Source organism: Hypomesus transpacificus, chromosome 10, assembly GCF_021917145.1.
Source record: "Hypomesus transpacificus isolate Combined female chromosome 10, fHypTra1, whole genome shotgun sequence".
Classification (NCBI taxonomy): domain Eukaryota; kingdom Metazoa; phylum Chordata; class Actinopteri; order Osmeriformes; family Osmeridae; genus Hypomesus; species Hypomesus transpacificus.
Window position 1 is genome coordinate 4,469,634 of NC_061069.1, and position 23,818 is coordinate 4,493,451.

Consider the following 23,818-nt stretch of genomic DNA (forward strand, 5'->3'; position numbering starts at 1 on the left):
TGTGTGTGTGTGTGAGAGAGATGTTGGTTCCACTCAGACACTGGTTGAACTACCCTTTTTTGGAGGCAGCAGACCTGAAGTTTTGATACCAGTCTGTGAGGTGCTCGTTGTGTCTGCCCATATTCAGACCAAAGCTGCAGAGCTTCTTTGGAGCACACATATGATATGCTCACATGCACACAGTCTCTCCCTCAAAGGAAAGGCTCACACACAGGGCTGGCCTGGGACGAGGGGCAGAGCAGTACAGAGCAGAGAACAGACAATGTTCCACTGTCCACATTTGGCTGTAAACACGTCATTCAGTCAGCTCACACACACACGGCTGGCCCACACCCAACTTTGACCCTGACTAATACTGACCCTGACTCTAATACTGACCCTGACTCTAATACTGACCCTGACTCTGACTCTAATACTGACCCTGATTCTAATACTGACCCTGACTCTGACTCTAATACTGACCCTGACTCTGACTCTGATACTGACCCTGACTCTAATACTGACACTGACTCTGATACTGACCCTGACTCTGACTCTAATACTGACCCTGATTCTAATACTGATCCTGACTCGGACACTAATACTGACCCTGACTCTGACTTTAATACCGACTCTGACTAAATCTTCCCATAAGCCTGACACAGAAATGACCCAACTATGGCTGGGGCTGCAGTTCAGGAGAGGGACGTGTACTGAGAAAGAATATGTTATTATAAAGAGGGACACTATGACAAGTGGGCCTGTTCAAGTTTTGGTACACTCAAGTGCCAATACATCTAAATGTACTGAACCCCCCCCTCTTCCTCCTGCTGTGTGCCTATGCATGTCTTTGCTAGGTTATAAACTCTATGTGCAGATCTCTACAAATAAAGTAAGGGGTCAGTGGGAGTAGCCTTTCTGTTGCCTCTTAAAAATAGATGGAAAATTACTGCATACGCTGCCCCTACTCTACACCCTGCACCCCCCCACACACACACACACACACACACACACACACACACAACCCCCTCTGTAACTGCCCCTATGGTTTCCACACAGGAAGTGGCTAGACCGAGTGAAAGCCTCACCACGGCTACCCTATTCAGCTCATTGTGTGTTTGAACATTTGTGTGTATGTCTGAGTGAGAGAGAGAGAGACTGTGTCTGTGTCTAGTCATGTGTACAACTGCTATAATGCATCATAACTTTGGCACAACACTAAATGTGCTTGTTTGCACATGTGCTTTTTCATGCAGATCAGACAGAGAACGAGCCCTTGAGAGAAGCTCCTGCACAACGTGACACTCTCAAAGTGTATACTTCCCTCCCCCCATTTCCTCCAATCACTGCGTCACATATTCCAGTCACCTGACCAGAAGTAGGCAGGGCCAGTGAAAGCACATGAGGCCAGATGTCGTGTTAGAAGAGAGCATGTGGTTCTGCCTAGAACATCATATGGTGAACACATACCCAGGCATCCTGCCTGTCTGTCTGCCTGTTTGTCTTCTTATCTGTCTGTCTGTATGGCAGTCTGTGAAACAAACAGTGAGGCAAGGGTATTGCACATGATGTTCTCACCTTGAGGGAGTCAAAGCAGGCGATGACACGTCCGTTCTCCACCTGGCAGCTCTTGGCTGGGTGGGCGAACTTACACTCCTGGTCGGTGCGCGAGCACGTGCCCCTCTGGAACTCCCGGCACACCTCCAACGTGAGCCACTTGGTGTCCCGCATGTGGGCCATGTTCAACGCCATGGCGGCCGGACAATAATCCGGGGCGATGTGGGATGTGATAGATTGTGTGTGTGCGGAGAAGGGGTGGTCCACCATACGCTACAGTTCGAGCTCACTCCTTCTGTGTGTTATGCTCGACGATAAAACTCTCGGGGAGAATATCCAGGTAACAGGGAAGGGGAGGCTATTCTGCAGTGTGTGTGTGTGAGTCAGTGTGTGTGTGTGAGTCAGTGTGTGTGTCACTGGGACATGTTCCTCCTATGTCCACGGCTCCAGCGGTCACGGCGCAGTGAGAATCAAACGGCACCAGGGTCCATCTACACAGCTCGCTCTCACACAGACGGCAAGGCCAGGTCTTTGCCAGCAGGACGCGTCCCGAGCCAGAGCCGACCCTCGTGAACGGAGAAACTGGATCAGATAGGGGCTGAGGTCGACCAGCGCTGAGGGATGCAGGGGGAGGTTCAGGGGGGAGTGGATGCTCAAGGTCCGGAGGTCTGGAGGTCCGGAGGGCGAGGGGAGAGGCGAGGTGCTGCGTAGCCGGACGAGGCTGTTGATCGGCGGGGCAGCTGAGGCTGGACACTGGCTTCCTGGAGGCGGTGGTGGTGAGGCTGGAGGACGATAGGGGACGGCAGGTCTGGCTGCAGACGTACGCGGGGACGGTCAGGCGTATGTCTCTTGCCGTGATGGTTGCCGCGGCAGCAAGCGCGATGTGGCGGGCTGGAGCAAGGAGCAGAGTTTAGGCTCGATAAGCGGGTTGAAGCTGCAGCGGACGTCAGGGAAGGCACTTCTGGAGAGAGAGAGAAAGAGAGAGAGAGAGAGGGGAGAGAGAGAGAGAAAGAGAGAGAAAGAAAGAGAAAGAGAGAGAGAGAGAGAGAGAGAGAGAGAGAGAGAGAGAGAGAGAGAGAGAGAGAGAGAGAGAGAGAGAGAGAAAAAGAAAGAAAGAAAGAAAGAAAGAAAGAGAAAGAGAGAGAAAGAAAGAGATAGAAAGAAAGAAAGGAATGCAAACAGAGAGGAGGTATGTTTAGCAATGTCACCAAATCTTTCAACTGTTTCTTTTAACCTGATTTATCCTATTCATTCCTCATCCCCCTCCCGTCTCTAAGCACGCATAATGGACTTAAATCTTGCGGTCCAGTCATGGAACAGCAATGCAGCTGTGGGAACCAATAATATGTAAAAATGTCTGCAATGCATGGGTGTCTGCTAAAACAAACACAACCTTCACCCTCCCTGCACTCCAACACACACACACACACAAACACACATTCATTACCCCATGCCAAACACACACACTAACACGCTCACCCCAGACAAAACCTGTACAAAGCGGCCTTTCACAACTTTCCACCTCTTCTGGTTGGACCATGAACACCAAATCAAATCCCATATCACTTACAGTGGAGCCCAGCACACACCCAACCGTGGCAAATCTATTTAGAAAGAAAAAGAAACAGTGACAGACAGAAAGAAAGAGTCAGAGTGAGAGAGAGAGAGAGAGAGAGAGCGAGAAAGGGCCACACAGGAGAAGGGAGAGAGGACGAGCAGAAGCTTGGGGAGAGCCGGAGGGAGGGCCTGGCAGGGGAAGGGGAGGGCTCACTTCCTGCACCGAGAAGCGGTGTGCAAGCAGGGACCAATCAGAGCAAGCAGAGTTGCAGCAACATTCTGGGCTGACAGCCAGGTGAGGGGAGGAGCCAGAGAACGGTTGACCTGCGCTGACTGCCACCAGATAGAGAGAGAGAGAGAGAGAGAGAGAGAGAGAGAGAGAGAGGAGAGAGAGAGAGAGAGAGAGAGAGAGAGAGAGAGAGAGAGAGAGGGGGGGTGGGTGGGTGGGTGAAGGGAAAGAGGGGAAAGAGGGATGAGAGAGAGAGCAATGAAGTGTGTGAGAGGAGAAAGAGGAAGAAGAGAGAGAAATAAAGAGAGAGAGAGAGAGAGACGAGGCCTATCTAATCACTTTTCCTGCCATGACAACTATCTGATTCCTGGAAGCAGACCATAATAACTAAGGACGATGAATCTCCCTCTCCTTACGCAATCGATATTTCACAATGCATCAAGTACATTCTTGCTTATTGAGAGATAATTCCCCTCTACCTTGCACAGACCTTACTCCCTTACATTCGCCGGGGGAAGTTGGGCCACAACATGACTGATTTCCACACAGCTCATTTGAATTCGGAGTATGAACAGGCAAAACAGTACCAAAGTGGGACCTGACAGTTTGTGTGATGAATTTGACTGATTTGAAAACCCAGGGGCTTAGTCCTCCTCTTATCACAAGGGCAGGGTAACACACCACACCCTGCAGGGAGAAACAAGGTTCCTGCAAACACCTCTTGTGAGTTCAGTGCCGCTGGGCTCTGCCAGGAACTGCTGTGGAACCCCCAATGTCAGGCTTCACAGTTCTTTGTTACTCAGACTGCCTGGCAACACACGGTATCTTAGTAGCTCTACTCGACAGAGAGATAGATACTTTCAGATTTTTCCAAACTGTCATGGCTTCACCCGAAATGACCTCCGGTTGAGAAGAAATAGCTCAGGCTTGTGAAAGAGACCTTTATACCATGAAGTCATAGAACAGCATACACACACACGCACACACATACACACGCACGCACACACACATGCACACACACGCACACACATGCACACACATACACACACATACACACACATGCACACACTACACACTGTTAGCTTTGTAGTACAATAAAGTAAAAGCAAAAATTGAAATATACAGAAAAAAAAATATTATCTGTTCCAGAGCTGAATCCAAAATTGCCATACTTTTATCTGTACACTACACATTGAATTTTACCCTCTGACTAAAACAAAATGAACATTAACATTTATTCTGTGTATTCTTTTGAGAGTGTATAAGTGGGTGAGTGAAAGATCTCTGTGCCCTGGTATGATAATTTCTTAATGGGCCTGTTATATCAGTATAGTTGCATGTCTGAACATGGGTATATATATTTATTAACATCACTGCTTTCTCCATTCATATCCCTATCAACCCTTACCCGATTCCTCTTCAGGAACTGTGTTGTTCATGGTGTTAAGCAGTTCCCATATAACTATGTTGGGTTCAGGGTCACCTCAGAGTAAACTGTTTCGGATGTAGGCCTACTCCAATCTGCTGTAGAAAGGTCTTTTCTGTTATGAAATGTTCAGGCTTACACAGACCCACTCTCTTGATGGCACCCTTCCTTTCTTTCTATTCTTCCCCCATCTCTCCCCCTTCTCCATTCTCCATCCCTCTGTCTCTGTGGCCTCAATATGCCTGTCTGGACCATTGTGTCCCAGCAGTGTTAGCAGCAAGGGCTCGGTGCTTGGTGCAAGGTCATTGAGAATGGAAGGAAGATGGGGGGGGGGGGATAGAGGTAGAAAGGGAGGATGAGTTGGAGGGAGCAGAGATGCACAGAGGAAGAGAGAAACAGAAGAATCGAAAAGCAAACAGCAAGAGAGAAATATCTCAAGAGAGCGCGATACACAGGTAGATGGGTGGGGGGGGAGAAAAAACGAGAAAGCTTGGCAGGACGGCTGAAAAGAGAAAAGGAGGGATTAGTGAAGCAGAAAACGGAAGAGACGCGTTCTGTCTTTCGCAAGCAGACCATGTGGCAGGGCCATGACCGGACTGCCAGAGGAGGAAGCGTCTTGGTCACCTGACACCACACGCCTCAGCCTGCCTGATCACAGCTTCATCTCTAATGATCCACACGCCTCACAAAGCGGACCTCAGGCCTCTCAAACAACCTTGATGAGTGCAAACACATCAAACGCTAAACGCACACACACACTCACTAACACACACATACACTCGCGCACAAACACACGCACACACACACACACACACACAGTCAGAGTTTTTTTCAATTGAGAGTCATCAAACTAAATGTTTGCTTTGTCCTTGATAATGTCTGATTCCAAACTGGTAACTAGGAAGCAAATGTGATGCTTGCTGTCTGGACACTTATGTTTTCTTGTCGATGACCCGTTGCTAAGTGTTCAGGCTCAGAGAGGTCTGCATACAGTTCAGCCAAGAAATAGACCGTCGCCATTTTGACAAACAACTGGCTGCTTGCCTTTAACAAGACAGAGGGTGTGGTTCATGTTCGCAATAAGGCTTCCTGAAGAATGGCTCCAAGCTGCAGGATTAGCCTAGCATAGCTTTACATGACCAAGCATTGCATGGCATAACGTGGCCTAACCTATCTAACACATTTTAGCATTGCACAGCATGAGCTTGTACTAAATGTTAGGTGATCCAACCTGTACCAGCAGTTAACAAAGTAAACAAATGGTAGTTCAAGATCCAATAAGCTCGGGTTCCAATAAAAATAAAAACGACCCCCTCAGAAAATGCATGATTTGAAGAACCCTGAACTAGTTGTCGCGTCTGCAATAAAAGGAAAGGACACAGCAGATGGGAGGGGGGGGGGGGGGGGGTGTGGGTGGGGGGGTTTCACGTGGCCCAATGCTTTCGGATGTGGTGGTTTCAGCATATTGACAAGAGAGAGAGAGACTAAGAGTCAGGAGGACTATGCGCTGAGAGAGACAGGTCATCACTAGAGGACGTTGCAGGAAATGCAACACCGCAGGTCTGGCCTGATCATCCAGGCTAGGAATATCAGACATCGATATCGCCCTCTCTAACCTTAACGCACACCTCTACATATATACACACACATGCACACACGCACATACTGTACAGGACACACACACACACACATACACACAGACACAGAGACAAGGGCGCAGACACATGCAAGCACTCATATGCCCCTCACGCATGCACACACATAAACAGGCTTGCAGCTCTATCAACCTTGTCTCTGCCATGACACACAGCAATACATCCCAGAGTAAACAGCGTTTCCTTGACAACAGCATTTTCTCATGTTGTTAAATAGCCGAAAGACAGAAACAGAGAGGAAGAGAGTAAGGCTATGGCTAGGGTAACAACACACATGCATCCACACACACACACACACACACACACACACACACACACACACACACACACACACACAGACACACACAGGAACATCATTATCATCATCAACTACATTTCTTAAGAGTAGTGACAGGTTTGTTATTGGGTCCTGTGATTGGTTGGTGAAAGACAGTATGTGGTTAGAGACACAACAAACAACGTCTATTCATTGACAGAACCGAGAGCAAACTTTTGCAGACAATGCCGTGTTATGTGGCTCGAACCAACCAACAAACACACACACACGCTCACGCACACACACCCCCTTCGCTCCATGCAGTCTGTTTAAACTGCTGTGAATGTATAAGTGTGTGTCTCTTTTACAAAGTGTGGCAGTGTGTGTGTGTGTGTCTTTGTGTGAGTGTGTGTGCGTGAGTGAGAGTGAGCGAGAGAGAGAAAGAGAAGGGGGAAAAGGAGAAAGAGATAGTGTTTGTTGATATGTGTGTGACGGCGTGTTTGACAGAATGTGCTCGTGTGCGTTTCTGCTTGACAGGGTGTGTGCGCGGATGTGTTCAACTCTACGGAAACACTGAGTATAATGGCAGGCCTTATGGTCTAATGAGAAGGCTATCGGCTCGGATTTACACACCATCTCCCCGGCTTGGTAATCCTGGCCGCACATACACACACACACACACACACACACATACAGACACACATACATGTACACACACACATACGTGTGAGGTCTGTAGATGAGCATAAATTCTCATGGTAGAGTAAAAGGTCTTGGAGACTGATAAACAAGCTTGTTAGGTTTGTAATCCATAATGCTGAGACATCGTACAGCATATACACCTGCATCCCATGATGAACTCGGCCAATTGCGATAGAGAGAATTTTCCCAAATGGACGAATCCTAAACAGTCCCAAAGCGAGCAGGAGAGGGAGAGAGCAGAGCAGAGAAAGATAATGAGGGGAGGACACAGGGTGAAAGCTATCATTAAAAGTTCCAGCCTTCTGTCCCTGGAGGTGGATGGGTCTAGGGTGTCTGGGGTTTACTGCTCAGACATGCAGGGGCTGATGCAAGGGTCCAGCAAAAGAACAACAGGATTGGTGTTGACACACACACACACATACACACACCCACACCCACACACACATACATACACAGATATGGACCTGTGACCCACAGTACAGAAAACACAATTTCATTCACAGCGCCGAACACATTTATTAGCCCGATAGCATGCCTGTCACAGCCCGTTGAAGTCTAGTTGATTACCTCTCACCTCATTTGTGATGCTGGAGTCATAAACTCACATCAACTCCAAGTTATCTATGATAGAGTGTGTGTGTGAAAGCCTGCATTGCATTTGGTACAGGGGCGTGTGCTGTGTGGCCTGATGCCGGTAGAAGGGTAGTAGCTACCATGCTTGTATCACCTCAGTAATGAAGGATCAAGCTGTCAGCAAGACCATCTCACACTCTTAATCCTAGCTGGAGGGGGGATCCCAGACACAGGGGAGCACACACACTTAAAGAAACACACACACACACACTTACAGACACACACACTTACAGACACACACACGTGCACAAGTGGACACGTGTGTACGTGCACATGTGTGCATGTGTGTGTGTGTGTGTAAATGTGTCACCATGTGCCTACACAGCCACAAGCGCACACACACACAGTGTAAAAACCAGGGCAAGGAGCAACCTGATGAGAAGAAATGATCTATACTCTTGGTGTTCCAAACTCCTTCCATACTGTCTGTCTATATTCTCCACATCCCGCTGTCCTCAGTGAATGTGTCTGAGTGTGTATGTGTGTGCGCTCCTGTTTAGGCCACTCTAAACCCTCTAACTCATAACAACAACATTCCTCATCCTCGCCTCAACTAAGGGGAGGAGAGGATGGGAGAGGACAGGAGGGAGGAGACGAGAGGAGATGAGAGGAGTGGATGGGAGAGGACAGGAGGGAGGAGACGAGAGGAGACGAGACGAGAGGAGAGGATGGGAGAAGACAGGAGGGAGGAGACGAGAGGAGAGGAGACGAGAGGAGTGGAGAGGACAGGAGGGAGGAGACGAGAGGAGAGGAGACGAGAGGAGAGGATGGGAGAGGACAGGAGGGAGGAGACGAGAGGAGACGAGACGAGAGGATGGGAGAAGACAGGAGGGAGGAGACGAGAGGAGAGGAGACGAGAGGAGTGGAGAGGACAGGAGGGAGGAGACGAGAGGAGACGAGACGAGAGGAGAGGATGGGAGAAGACAGGAGGGAGGAGACGAGAGGAGAGGAGACGAGAGGAGTGGAGAGGACAGGAGGGAGGAGATGAGAGGAGACGAGAGGATGGGAGAGGACAGGAGGGAGGAGACGAGAGGAGACGAGACGAGAGGTGACTAAGCCTAAGGATATTCAAATGAACGCCCATTGGTTTCAAACAGTTCACTTCGTAATACCACTTGTCAGACACAGATGTGCTTCAGTCAGGGTTTGGAGAACCGCAGACCTCAGGTCTGGTTCCACAGTCAAGCCCCTGCACCTAACACTTTAGTTTGAACAATCTATTCTGTGTAAATTTCAGACAGTGTAAACAAAATTCCTCCGCTTCGCAGCACAAACAAACATTCAGCGAGTTTTCGGAAAGTACTCACCAAAGTCGGTCGGAGACCTTTCAGATCTCTAAATCTCTCAAAGTAAGCGAAAGTAGGAAACAACTTACTTTAAAATGGGTCTATCGTCAAGTAAAAATCCTCCATTCACTGTGAATGTCTCTCTTTCTTGCTCTTCGTCCCTCTCTTCTTCTCCCTTACTCTCTCAGTGACACTCACACACACACAGGGCAGACAGAGACACCCTCTCACACACTCTCTCCTCCTGCGACCCGGAATGTTTGGCAGCTCCTACTGTACTGAAATACAGGGCACACCATATAAGGTCGTGGCAGCTTCACATGTCACACTGAATTTACATGCAGCAGGCGGGGGAGTTCACCTTACTGAGCACACGCGCACACGCGTTCACACACACACACGCACAATCACGCTGATCTTTTGGGGCTGACGCTGACAAACGAGGAGCGAGGGGGAGAGCGAGCTGCAAAATGGGTGTTTTCACGTGTTGCTAGTTAACCAATCTCTAGTCCGATTCTGCCCTTCCATGCTCAGCCTTGAGTCAGACATGGGGAATGGAGGTTGAGTGGGCGAACTATTGATCCACCTCACTGCTTCCTGGAACAACCACTGGTCTCTGTACACACAGCCACACACACACACACCTTCACACATACACACACACGTACAGAGAAATCTTACTGCAACGAGAGCTAGGCTCAGGAACTAAGGACTATTGTGTGACCTTCCGTTTTCAGTCTGGAATGTGCTCTGCTGCCTCAAAGTGTGTGTGTGTGTGTGTGTGGGTTTGTGTGACAGTGATAAAGACAAGCCATAACAAACATATGTTAAGCCAGTGCCCGGCACATAGAACAAACACAGATGCAGGCATGAGACAGCTATGAAGTCTCGGCGTGTCGGTCTTCAGCAGACACACAACCTGACTTCTAAAAGTCCAGACAGCAACAGACAGACAGAGAACAATCTAGATCAAAGGAAAAAAAGAGTCAGAGGGAAAGAGATGGAGAGAGCGAGAGAGACGGAGAGAAGGAGAGACAGAGAGAGAGAGCGAGAGAGAGCTTGAGTGAGGGAGTAAAAGAGAGAGAGATGGAAGGAAATCCTTACCTCTCACATTGCTGTTCGGATCGTGCGCCTATCCGCGTGTCTGTTGACAGTGTGTGTGTGTGTGTGTTCAGACAGGCTGAGACAGCAGAGCCCCAGGCACCGGCTGGACCATTCTGAGGCGGGCAGAGCACAGCGAGCGAGAGAACCGGCAGAAGAGAGGACGAGCGAGCGAATGAATCAGCAGCAGCGGACGACTGGAGGAGCCTGACAGAGTGGAGGAATACGTGTATGTGTGTGTGTTGGGTACGCGCGCGTGTGTGTGCAGTGCTGCGTTGGCTCCTTGCGCTAGTGTCTCTCCCCTCCCTGCTCCCCGTAGCAGCAGGGCTATGTTGTGCTGAGCTAAAGTGTGTGTGTGAGTGTGCGTGTTTGTGTATCTGTCTGGGTTCTGGTCTGCTCTCGCTGGGCGGCAGTAGCAACAGCTGTGGAGGAGGAGGAGGAGGAGGAGGAAGGGAAGAGGGGAGGATTGGAGAAAAGGAGCAAGAGGAGGAGAACTGTGCAGGACTGACTACATTTAACAGATTTTCCCCTGTAGCTCTTCTTTCTTTCTTTCTTTCTTTCTTTCTTTCTTTCTTTCTTTCTTTCTTTCTCTTACTCTCTTTTTTTCTCTCTCTCTCTCTCTCTCTCTCTCTCTCTCTCTCTCTCTCTCTCGCTCTCTCTCTCTCTCTCTCTCTCTCTCTCTCTCTCTCTCTCTCTCTCTCTCTTTCAGAATCCAGCTGACCACGCCCCTTAAACCAACACCAGGAAGTGGTTCTCTGTTGCAGCCACACTATCCCTCTCACGCCAATAGGAGGAAATGAGAGAGGGTAGAAGGAGAAAAGGAGGGGAAAACCATTTAGAAACAGGGAAAAGGAAAGAAAAAAGAGAAAGACAAAAGAGGGGAAAATAGATACATCGAATGTCTATTAAAATAAAATAAAAAATAAAATATAAATTGATAAAAAGAGTGGAAAGAAGAACAAGTGACAGTGTTGTGTTGAAAAGAAGTTACGGAGAGTTAATAGATGAAGGCCAACGAAGGAATAATTATAGAAAAAAACGAGGAGAGGGAGGGACAAATTGGGCCTGGCTGTTGTCCTGACCTCTGCCGCCCTCCCTCATTACCTCTGCACATACACATACAGACACACATATACACATACAGACACACACAGACACACACTCACACATACTGGTCTGCTTTAGTCTGCACTAGCCTGGTCTTGTCTCTAGCAGTATGAAGCCTGCGCAAACACTATTTAAAATATTTTCAAAAACAAATCTGCACTTTAATTTTTGCTGCAAAAACTTCAACTCCCTGCACCCCCACACCCGAAACTGAAAACAGACTGGGGCAAATGCTCAAAGGATTTGAAAGGATTTGGCCACCTTTCTGCCTCTGGAGAGAAGCTTTGCTCATTCCTGGATCAGGACCTTGTTGCTGCAATATCCGGCCGACGTGGAGACCTGGCCCCTCTGGTGTCAGCTACATGACACCTAGCAGCTAACATCTTCCTCCCTGCCCCCCCCCCCCCCCCCCCACACACACACACAAACACACACACCACACACACTCATTGGACCTTATTAGTTGTGAGTCTAGAAAGTGACTCCCACGTTGCGAGTGACATCCGTTTCTTGCAACTTGACAGTTACAGAAAAGCGTTTCATCAGCATTCGCAATGCAAATCATCAGCCCTGCAAACCTAGTGTCCCCAGAAAATGGCCTCGTGACAAAGTATGTTCATATACTTCATAGTTGTTTTCACTCAAACATGACAGTGTGAATACACACCTGATATACCGGTAAACTGTGTGTGCCCTCAGTTTTGATCAGCTGACCTCTAGTGAGCCCTGGAGAAAACTCAGGCTTTACTTCAACAGTCATTAAGAGAACGGGAGCTCTCTGTTTCCATTTGACCTGCACCTCACCCGACCTATGTTGAAGAACAGGTGCACTACAGTAAGTTTTTCATTTCCTGAAGTAGTCGTTTCATCCATCTGATATGAAACATCATTCCCTTAACACTCTTCACCCTGCAACAGTATAAACACAGACACAACCTTTCCCTCCCTCTCTCCCACCTTAATTTGATTCTCTTTATTTTGTTCTCTCTGTCTTTCTTGCACTCCCACTCCTTTCGGTTCTCTCTCTGGTCTCTCTCTGGTCTCTCTCTGGTCTCTCTCTCTCTCTCTCTCTCTCTCTCTGTCTGTCTCTCTTCACCCCCTCCCTGTCGTTCTCATTGGTCTCTCCTCACGTCAGGACTGGTGATAATTCCTCTCTAATTGATGCGCAGCCTCCACCCCGGGTGCTAATCTCACCAAAAACATGGACAGCAACAAGGCAGTGTACTGACTGATCCCCCACGCCGGCCTCAGACCACTCCCTTTACTGGGGGTCGCCCTCTCACTCTCTCTCTATCTTTCTCTTGAAGTTCAACAACTCCAAGTCAACAGCATAGTCAGGACAGTTGAATGCGACAGCCAGTGCAGATAGAGGAGTTGTGTAATGTGTTTACCCCATGTAAGACTGGTTACCGGCCAGGTCACCCTGACTGGGGTGATTGGTGGCGGGAGTGGAGGTGGGGTGGGGGTGTGGAGTTGGCTGAGAGCCTCCGCAGAGGAACGGAGTGATTGATGCTGTTCTGCCTCCATCCGAGACACATTAAAAAGCCTCCCTGAGATCTGGGCTCGCTGTGAAACTCAGACACTGACGTGGAATTTCCTCTGTTTCTCTCTCTCTTTCTTTCTAGCTCTCTCTCTCTCTCTTTCTATCTCTCTCTCTCTCTCTCTGCAGCTGACATCACACCCATGCTGAACACACACTCGTCCTTTCTCTCATATTCTTCTTCTGTCTCGAGGACCCCCTTCCTTTCCTTCGGCGTCTGCCCATTTTTATTTCCATTTCCTTCCAGATTCTCTTCTTCTGCCTCTCCCTCGCCCTCGCCGCCACTTCATTTCAACTCATTTCAATGTTTCCATGGTGGGGTGAACACTTCCCACAGCATGAAGAAACAGCAAAGTGAGTGAATACAATACATTCAAAAACAAATCAGGCACATGCTGTCTTTCTTCCATTCTCTCTCTTCCCCAACTGCTTCATTTGGATTCTCTGCATTTCCCTTCATGTCCTTAGGGCCTGCCTGTCTCTGTGACGCAACATACATTTAATATTTAAACTACAAACACCACATTCAGAGCACTGGCTCCCAGCTGACAATTTACCTGAAAATATAGTACTTTGAATTAATTTTCCACACTCAGTATTTGTGAAGACAAACCAACCCTATTCATTAGAAGTCCTTATTATCAGTTTATGATCTGACTGTGTTTAATCTGTGATGTCAACCTCATCTCTTTTCACAACAGTGTTCCTCCTCTCCTCTCCTCTTTCCCCTTTTTTTTTTTCTTCCTCTATGAAGAGTGATCACGATACTAGACAGTTAGTTGGAGGGTTTCTCTTTAGTGCACTTAGCGTCAGGTAGCTCCAGATGAGACCAGAGGAGCCTCAGAAAGTCTCTCAGTATGAGGAACGCGTCTGCAACAGGAAGAGCCACACTGCGGTTGAGAAACTGTAGCTTGCTGCATTGCTAATTCCATTTTCGAAACTAGGCGGGCGGTGGTTGTCAGCGAACGTTAACTGATAGAGAACAGGAAGAGGTGTCAGTGTTTGTGTGTGCGTGTTTGTGTGTGTGTGTGTGGTTGTAAAAGCACCCAATCACCCTATACCATCATGAGTGCCACCTAGTCAGAGGAAACTAACTGGAGCTGGTGTGGTGTTACTCATCCTGCTCATCCATATCTTTTACTGTCTCGATTTCTGTTTCTTTCTATCTTTTGATTTCTTTCTTAATTTCTCTCACTCACTCTCTCTCTCTGCCGCTCTCACTATCTAACCCAGTCTGACTCTCTCTTTCTTGGGTGAACATCTCATCTCCGCTCAGCGCTCTGCTATTTCCCAGCCGTTTGTAAATGACACTGGCTAGCTGATGTGAACTCTCACTGCACTGGGGAAATGTCCCAGGCCCTTTATGAGCCAAACCCTAACCGCCCATCTATCACCAACACACACACTCATACATACACAAACACACACACACACACACATAAATACACACAAGCGTCTAAACACACTGCTCTATTACAGGCATTCACACACACGTCAAAGACAGGCCTACAGCTGAGCTACTTTCAGCATCAGCCATTTCACAGCGTGGTTTCGGTATTGCAGGCCAGTGGAATAGAGAAGCAAGCTACGTGCTAGCTTCAAAATGGCCGGCAAGATTCAACTCTTTTTAGTTGTGTATGAGTCCCAAGGTTTCCGCAAACAGAATAATTATACTGAGTTCATACGTTAGCAATTACATAAAAAGACTGAAGAGGCTCACAAATCTACGATATGCAAATGTAACTACTGAGGGTTATTAGGAACAACAATGTAATTATTGCGTTGTATTGAAAAGCTATTTAATGATCTCTCTGGCACACTTGGGAGAAGCAGGTGCACATGAAGTGTATCAGGTGTGAAACACAGATAGAGGACATGTTTATGTGGCCGATTTGTCCCCAACTGACACCTGCACACATTTGGCCATGCAGTTAGCATTCAGACTCCAGTCTTATCACTGAGATAACATGAACACGAATGGCAACACCCTACACAACCAGCTACACTTTGGTCGGTCATTTCAGCCACTTTTGCTTTTTCTGTGAGAATTGCTTGAAACATAAACAACATTTAAAGTATGGAAATGTTCAAAATGTACCCAGACATTTGTGTAGGAAGATATGTACAATTACCATACATCTAAAAAGTGAAAAGTACAAAAATAAAAAGGCCTAATGCTCTTGACAAATAAAAACTAAAGTTTAAGGAAAAAAACCTTTGTACTAAAGTCAATGTGCAGGAGTGGAAAATAACTACTTGTCATGTACTTTTCTAGTGAAAATAAATAAATAAAATAAGACACTCTTCTGCTATGTATTCTCACTGCCAATTGAGACCAGTTTGAAAAGCCCTGAGACCACGGCAGCTGTCTTACCTGTGTCTGCTGCTGACGTACCCTTACGACTGACAAGGCCACTCTGATGCCGGTCATGAAGTCATGCTGCGCAATGCATTGTGGGTCACATCTCTCTTTCTCTCTCTGTGTCTCTCTGTGTCTCTCTGTGTCTCTCTGTGTCTCTCTGTGTCTCTCTGTGTCTCTCTGTGTCTCTTTCTCTCTCTCTCTCTCTCTCTCTCTCTCTCTCTCTCTCTCTCTCTCAACATCACTGCGCAATGCCTGGTCACCATGACAACCACCCTTAATCTCATTTTCATCTTTTGCCTTCATTATCTGCGGTTGCCAAATATGGTCATGCTTATATGCCCCCTCCCAACCCCTGAACCCCCACCCCTTTCTTTGTCTCTTTGCTTTCACTTCCTCTTCCCTCTACGTCTCCCTCCCTATGTGAGTGTGTGTGTATGTGTGCGTGTATTCAGGCGTGTGTGTAAAAAGAGGAAGTCCCCTGACATCTCATCAGTTTGGAGGGGTGGAGATAAGCAGCTGGAGACAGGAAATGGGGGTGTGACTTGCGACCAAGTCACCCATTTAGGAAACTAAACAGAGAGGGAACCTTGAAGTAATCAGCCTGTTCAGGCCGTCCAGCCAGTCAGTTATCCAGCAAGGCACCCAGCCAGCCAGCCGCGTCAAATGGTCTAACTCACCCTAGTTCCTCTTTTGGGTGGATAGGAGATAACCTTCCCTCCCACCTCCAACTGGTGTCTAGAACCAACTTCCACATCACCATATACTGTAGCTGTGGTCCGGGGAGGCACAGTTAGGTTCATTCGTGAGACAGGAGTGATATAATGATTCCATTATCTTGACGACAGCATGAACTAAAGGGAAATTGTCCGGCACTTGACTGGACTTGACTGGACTCAACTCTAGGGAATGGAAGTCAATGAGAGCAGACCTAATTTAGTCTCCTTCCCACTCCCTTCACTCCCTTCCTCATCCACTAGCATAGTCCCTCCCTACATCCCTCCCTTGCCTCCTTTTTCCTTCCACCCTGCACTCTTCCTTTGCTAGCTGCCAGGAAGCAGACTCCTTCCCTTTTTAGGCTCCCTGGACACCGTTGTCTGCAAACACAGCTACCGCATTCCTACCCTGCTACGCCAGAAAGAGAGGGAGGGACAGGGGAGGAAAGGGGAGGGGGGGGGTCAGAAAAAGAGGAGGGGAGAGGGAGAGAGGAAGAGTGATGGAGGAGGAGAGAATGCAGCGTTAAGAGGGCAGCATTTTTTACTTAATGGGTCGTTGTTACTGCAGTATGTGTCTGTCTCGTTCACTGAATAAACACCGCAGCGCATGGTTCATCGTACAGAACATCATCAGTGGGTCAGTTTGGGTAAGGTTTCATAAAACACAGCCCCCGCTATCGACCAACACTTACAAGGGCACAATTACAGGATACAAACAGTAGCCAAAATGTGGTTTAAGAAGTGACACTTCTACACACGACACGAGTACAGAGTTTAAAAAATGTTTCCATACTGAGTCACACAGTGAGAGACGTTTGCTCTTTATCAACAAACATATTCAAATCTGAACCATTGCTATCAATATATGCATTATTATTGAAGAGTACCTGGAGAGCATCCATACTGCTGTCAGAGAGAGCACATGGTGTCTCAGCTCAGTCAGAGCAGGCTGGATGGCGTGCTGTCACCTCTCATCACCCCGCTAATTAGCGCTGAGGAATAGACTGATCAGAGATGCTATTCTGGTCTAATCAGAGCTGCTGCCCACACCAGGCTCTGACACTCTCTGCAGAGGTGCACTCTGTCCTGTTAAAAGGAGCCGCCTGACACACCCCGCTCCCAGAAACACCGACAGGACGTGGTCCGTACTAACAATTGTCTCTCCCTCCTTCTTCTTTGCTCTTTAAGTAAGCTGACTCTATCATGTACTGTCCCTTATAGACAGACTGCCATTTCCTAAGTATTGGGTTCTAGAAGATTCAAATAACTCCAGGGCTCTGTTGTTGCCGAACTGCATGGAGCTGTAGAATTTTTACAGAAACGGCAGAAAAAGAAAAGGTCCACAAAATAAATCAAGAGGACAACTTCATCTAAGATCTAAATGTTGACATTGTGAATAAATGGATGTCTCAATACAGCTTGCTATTCTATGATAAATAGGCCTAGTTTAGATTAAACAAATAAATTATGAACATAATAAAATCAACAACCTGTCCATATAAAGAGTTTTAGAAATGCATTTGTCTGCAGAGGGATCTGAATTGTCAATTTAGCTGGTCAATTTTTCATCCATGACTCAGCAATTTTCAATATTCGCATTCCACACTTCCTCTGTCTGAATATGGTGGAGGGATGCCTATGTAGGCCGTTTGTACGTTTATTTATTCAACTTCTATTTAACCAGAGGAAACACCTACTGAGGCCCACACCTGGTCAAGGAACCTGGTCCAGAAAGACAGCCAACTGCACAGAAAAGCAATTACAGATATTAAACAGAAGGAGCCTTTATTTCCTTTTCATCTTCTTTCCGGTACCTCCAGCCAGCCTACTGAAAGCAACATCAAAGTATGCCTGCCACAGAAACAATATGATAACTGACAGAACATGCCTATCAAAATAGGCCCCTTTAAAGAGAGGGATTGAAGGTACCAAATTTTTTTTCTCCCAATTCTGTCAAATCAACACTAGGATTGACATGTCACAGTTATCCTTCATGACAGACCATGCGTTTGAAATAACAGGATTAAATAGGGATTACAAAGATTTGTGTCTCTTGTGGTTGATCTCACCCTATGTTTCATATCACGGTTCTGACGATACGTTAATTACAGCAGACAGTGATCGTATAATCCATGCTACGAGTGAGAAAAAGGATTAGACTCACTTCCTACACCCCTCTTTATTCCCGTCCCCTCTCCCTCACTCTCTCCCTCCCGCTAAACATGGCCGTCGTGTGGTTGGCTGCAGCAGTATGAGAAGATCTTGGGGAAACCCCATCCAAATGACATTACCTTGCCCTCTCTCTCCTCCCAAACCCAACCAGCCACCCAGCACATTGAAGTCAAAAGGTTGTAGAACTTTGTTTATACAACAGAAAAGACAATCTGATCATGTTTTCAGACAGAGATTTGGAGAGACAAAAGCCACATTGTTATATTTCTTGTCTACCTGCTGATAAATCTCCAGCATTTTTTCATTATACATCATGCTGTAGGCTACTTGCTGTGACACAAACAGCCTTTCTGACAACATTTATATTTTTTAAGCCTAGTGAGATGCAATTTCATCTGTTTCATTTACGTAATACACGTTTAAACCGGAAATGGGTCCCCAATCTTGTAATCCATGTGACCTTTACAGTAAGTCACAGATGGCTTGCGATTGTGTAATGCATTTTCTCTTCAGTCTTCAACAGACAACAGTCATCAACCAGGCCTGGCTAGAAACAAACACCTGTCTATAACATGGAAAGGGTTACCTACGTTTACAAAAGGGGTGTTAGTGGAATACGAGCAACATCAATAAATCCCGACATCCCAGTCCATTCTGCGGTCACCCTGCTGTGTGTCAGCCCTGGGGGGGGGGGGGGGGGCCTACGAGCTAATTCAGGCTAACGCTTATCGATCCAATTTGAACATCAATGCAATAGACACAAATGGCTCATGGCAAGTTGGAGGGGACGATGGCAGAGGAGAGGAGATTGGGTTGTTGTAGAGAGCTCTGGGGTTGACTTCAGGGACAGCTCAGTGTGGCAGGTGCTCTGCAAAGCGTCAGTGTCATGGGGGGTTAGGGTTGATCTCCACCTGGAATGCATGGGAGCACAGTGTCCCATGTGTATGCTGGAGCAAACTGGGGGCATATAAGGAAAGGGGGACCTGGTCTCACATGCACAAGCACTTACATCTAAAACATTTTCCATGCACTCCTTGCACCGAATCAGAGGACAAGCCACTTTGTAGCCTAGCAACGGCTGAACTCAACACATGCGCCTACTATAATTCCAAAACGAGCTCACCCAAGTACCAGACATACAGTAATTATATCTGTGCTTAGCCAATCACGTACATCCGTGGGCCATAAATAACAGACTGCTGCCCCACAAAGCTCCAGTCTGCGCCCCAAAAGTCAACAAACTATTTCTACAGTAGCGTCAGTACTGTGCTATGGTCAGTACTGAATAGCGCCGGCCAAGACAGAGAGAGGGGAATGGAGGGAGCAGGAGAGGAAAAAAAACAATTGTAGCCTATGATTACTTTGTCATTATAAAAAAGGGAGAGCTGTTAAAAGAAAACGACTTTCTAGGACCATGTATGACTTTGCAATTAACCAAATGAGACTGAAGAATTGCCTTATTTGACGATGTTTGAAACAGTGGCAGACTTGATTACAATCAGTAGGTTGAGAGGGGAGGTTTGTGAATTTGAAAATGTTTCAAGTGATCATCCAGAAATGTTGATGGAGTCTCATATGACTGCAATTCTGACGTTTTTTCACAGGATCTGTGCTTAGTTGGGCCTTATGTCTTATGTTTCCCAGTAACACACGTCAGGACTAAGAACCGTGTGTTATTAGGAACTATGGGGTTCAACTCGACCACTTGGGTCCCCTATTTTTAGACTTTATGACCAATATTGAATTCCGCCTGAAGACATTTTCACACCGGGGTGATTTAAGACGTCGCTTTTAGTAACTGTGGTGACAATTTTCAACAACGATCACACCGTGTCTCATGGTGGTTGGTGAGAACTGCTGAAAATGAGAGTTAGAGTATTGCATTAAAACACTGTTCTGTTGAACTGTCGACAGTCCTATGATTACAGGGTCACTAACTAGGGCCAACGTTCAGACGGAAGTACGGCAGGTTCTAATTCGAATACCAAGGAAAAGGTCAAGATGGAAGATGGAAGCCATCAACCGAACAGACATCGATGACAGAAGCTTATTTTGTCCCCCTCAGCCCGGACAAGCCAGTGACTCACTCCAATGACCAGGCCCACAGAGAAACTGTTTAAGCCTGTACATTTACTACCAAATGGTATGTGTTATCATGTTCTGCTTATCTTCATACATTTCTAGTGACTTAGTTTCTTCTTTACATTCTTTTTTCAGTGAGTGCACATCCTGGAGATTCCGGATCGCTTAAACCTGTCGTAGCAACAAATAAAGGAGCACAGAGCTCCACCGGCCCCCCTAGATCCCCTCAGCAAGGCCCCCCTAGATCCCCTCAGCAAGGCCCCCCTAGATCCCCTCAGCAAGGCCCCCCTAGATCCCCTCAGCAAGGCCAGAGAAGGAAGAGGGCTGGTGAGGGGGAGCCCTGCTGCCTCTGGCACTTATCAGATAATAAAAACAGATGTGTCCTACATTTCTGCCGCCTCACCCGCTCTCCTTTCACAGGGTGTCTAGCTCGCATTGGGGAGGTGACACTTTCTGGACTCTGGTGTGATGTGTCCCTATCACTGTCCCTCTCTGACTCGAACCCCTCTTTGGTCGGTGCGTATGTCTGTAGTCGACAGTGTTGGTTCATTGGTTGTTACAGCACAGTGTGGCTTGGTGAAAGACTCACAGCTCGCTGTTTTCCTTTTCTCCTGTCATGACTCATGGTAGAGTTATCAGATGAGCTCTATTGTGGTTACATGTGAACTCAGAAGCATATGATGCCATCGATTCATAATAATGTGGATGGCAGTTAAATATTAAACTGTATAACATTCAATAACATATACCAACAACAATTTCAAAACAGCTTGAAAACAAACAGTCATAGTTTGTTTGTTTAGATAGTGACAAGGAAATACCAAAAATACTGTGATTTGGACATTTAGGCATTGAGGTATCATCAAGAATTGCAGTAAACTGGTTGGAGTTAGTATTAACCTGCAGTTCTTTTCTCTGGGCCTATTGGTACAATAGCTGGCATACCTGCTTCAAGGTCGACACCACCAGTGTCATATTAAATTAGCCCTCCAATATTGTATTGCTGGCACTGTGTCAAGTGGGTTGCCTAAAAATGATGAGTCCGGAATACTCTGAACCAGCGTCTGTTGTTGTCCCGACCTTCTTCCTCATCTAATGTCAGTGCTTTGCGGCGACACCACAAACCAGTCTGAGTGATCCATTGCTTTGCATTTGAAAAATGTATTCTAGTCACAGGATTGGAGGTGAACAAATGCAGTGTGCTAGTGATGGAAATGTAAGTCACACCACACTGACATCTACAGGTTGACCTGGCTACAGCCAACACATGGACAGATAAAAGAGCTCATGTCGGCTGTCTTATCGCATTGAAGGAATACGTATGATGGTGTGAGTCGGCAAAGAATTGCTTTTAAAAATACATCTCTGCTCATTTCCAAAATATGCTGCTGTCTCTCATCATGTTATCAAAATACCCCTGATGAAGTTTTCTTGCGTTGTTGATCCTACTATTGTAAACAGTCAGTGGTGTGCTAACACACCAGTCAGACAGTCAGACAGACAGACAGACAGACAGACAGACAGACAGACAGACAGACAGACAGACAGACAGTCAGACAGACAGACAGACAGACAGACAGACAGACACACACGGGGGGGGGGGGGTGTTATCAGCAGTTACCAGTTCTAATTCTCTGGAATGGGAGGAACTTGGAGTATGTGCTTGAGTGTTGAAACATGCAATGCGACTCTCCCACTGAAGTGCTGAGTCAAATGAGTGGGCCTTGAAACCCTGGTCACAGTTCAGCTGGTGAAGCCAGTGGAGACGAATGAGAATGGACAAACAAGAAACAGGCAAACTAGTAGTGGTTACATTTACATTTATTCATTTAGCAGACGCCTTTATCCAAAGCAACTTCCAAGAGAGAGCTTTACAAAAGTGCATAGGTCAATGATCATAAACAACAAGATAGCCCCGAACATTGTGGAAGCCAAAACATGAAGCATACATTGTGAAAAGCAATTAAGTGCCAATGGGAAGAACCATAAGAGCATGTAGTGAAAGAAGTTACAATTAGACAACATGAACCTCAAAAGTGCAAGAGTGTACCTGTAGGAAAGCAAGCAACAATAATCAAATATAAGTCAAAGCGAGTACAAGAAGGAGGTGGGGAGGTGATTCCACCATTGAGGGGCCAGACAGGAGAAGAGCTTGGGTTGGGAGCGGGCGCTCTTGAGAGGTGGGGCCACCAGACAGTTGTCAGAAAAAGACCGTAGGTGGTGGGTGGGGGTGTAGGGCTGGAGAAGAGACTCAATGTAGTTGGGTGGAGTCCCGTTCACTGCTCGGAAGGTCAGTACCAGGGTCTTGAATCTGATACGGGCTGTGCAACAATGTCAAAGAGGCCAAAAAGAAGCTTGAGTACACCTTTGAAAATGTCCCAGAGATTCCGGTGGTGCTAAGAAGGAGCCAGAGGTGGAGGTTGACATTGATTGCACATCTCCAAAGATTAATTATAAGCCTGATGGTAACTTTCTTTCCCAAAAACTATAACCCACACAGACTGAATTGTGCATTAATTTGCATTCATTTGCATTCATTCTTCTTCTTATGCGGACCATTTGGATGTGGATTCACATTCCCTATGTTATTTATGACCTGTTGTTTACTGTTTCCTTTATAGCACAGTCGTTTTTTTGTTTGACACTATTTTGTATTCCTCATGGGCATTGTTTATAAGACAGGAAACAAGTAGAACATCTGAGTAATACATTTTAACAACAGCTAAACTTTTTTGTGTGATTTACATCACATTCTATGTTTCAAGATTATGGTCATAAAAGATGAACTACTTTAAACATTAATTATTACACAGCTGGAGTTTCTAATTAACTTGGGAAGTGTTCATTCATGGATTGTCATGTTGTTCAAACAAATTTCTTTGACATGAGTTACCCTTAACATGCCCTCATGCACCTTTATAGTGGAAGGTTCATCCTAGCAGTGTTTACCGTTGCATTAAAATAATACCAAAATGATGTGTTGTATTGTATTTTTACATTGTATTTAGGAATTTCCTCAACAACAAAAAGAATCCTACCGTGCAGTGATGACGTCAGTTGACGTCAAAACGCACCAAAAGGGACAACAGAATCATTTGAAACCTCAACGTTCTACCATATGTCTGTCAACAGTTTGCATGTGCTTCAAATTAGGCAGATGTCACTCATACATACTCACTCATACACACTTCAATGAGTTGGTCCAATCGTTTTCAGTATTAGCCATCCAGTCGCCACACGTACACATCTGTGAATACCATTATGACATAAGATTTGTAAAAAAAGTGGATATCCCCATGTCATTGCCAGTTGGTCAGCAGGAGGCCTTTGTCTCAATCGCGTGAAAAGATGTGAGATGGAGAACTTATGGCTTTGAGTTTTTAACACAACACATCCGTTTTTAACACAACGCAACAACAACACTATCTTGAAACAAATCCTGACAAATATATGTTTTGTGC

At 46.6% G+C, this 23,818-nt stretch overlaps 1 protein-coding gene across 8 annotated transcripts in view; it reads right to left on the reverse strand.

The window, feature by feature from the left end:
• The window catches only part of mbnl1 (muscleblind-like splicing regulator 1), a 29,220-nt gene extending 13,672 nt beyond the window's left edge, over nucleotides 1-15,548 (reverse strand). For 2 of the 8 annotated variants that reach the window (XM_047027300.1, XM_047027295.1), the window contains exons 1-2: nucleotides 10,385-10,922; nucleotides 1,558-2,497 (exon numbers count right to left, since the gene is read on the reverse strand). In XM_047027300.1, the coding sequence (XP_046883256.1) occupies nucleotides 1,558-1,806 (249 nt within the window). In that variant the 5' untranslated portion in view covers nucleotides 1,807-2,497; nucleotides 10,385-10,922. Of the gene's footprint in view, nucleotides 1-1,557; nucleotides 2,498-3,106; nucleotides 3,208-9,369; nucleotides 10,237-10,384; nucleotides 10,923-15,402 lie in introns of those variants that run through there. The other 6 variants (XM_047027296.1, XM_047027299.1, XM_047027301.1 and 3 more) reach the window with 6 other exon arrangements.
• Between the last annotated feature and the right edge of the window lie 8,270 nt (nucleotides 15,549-23,818).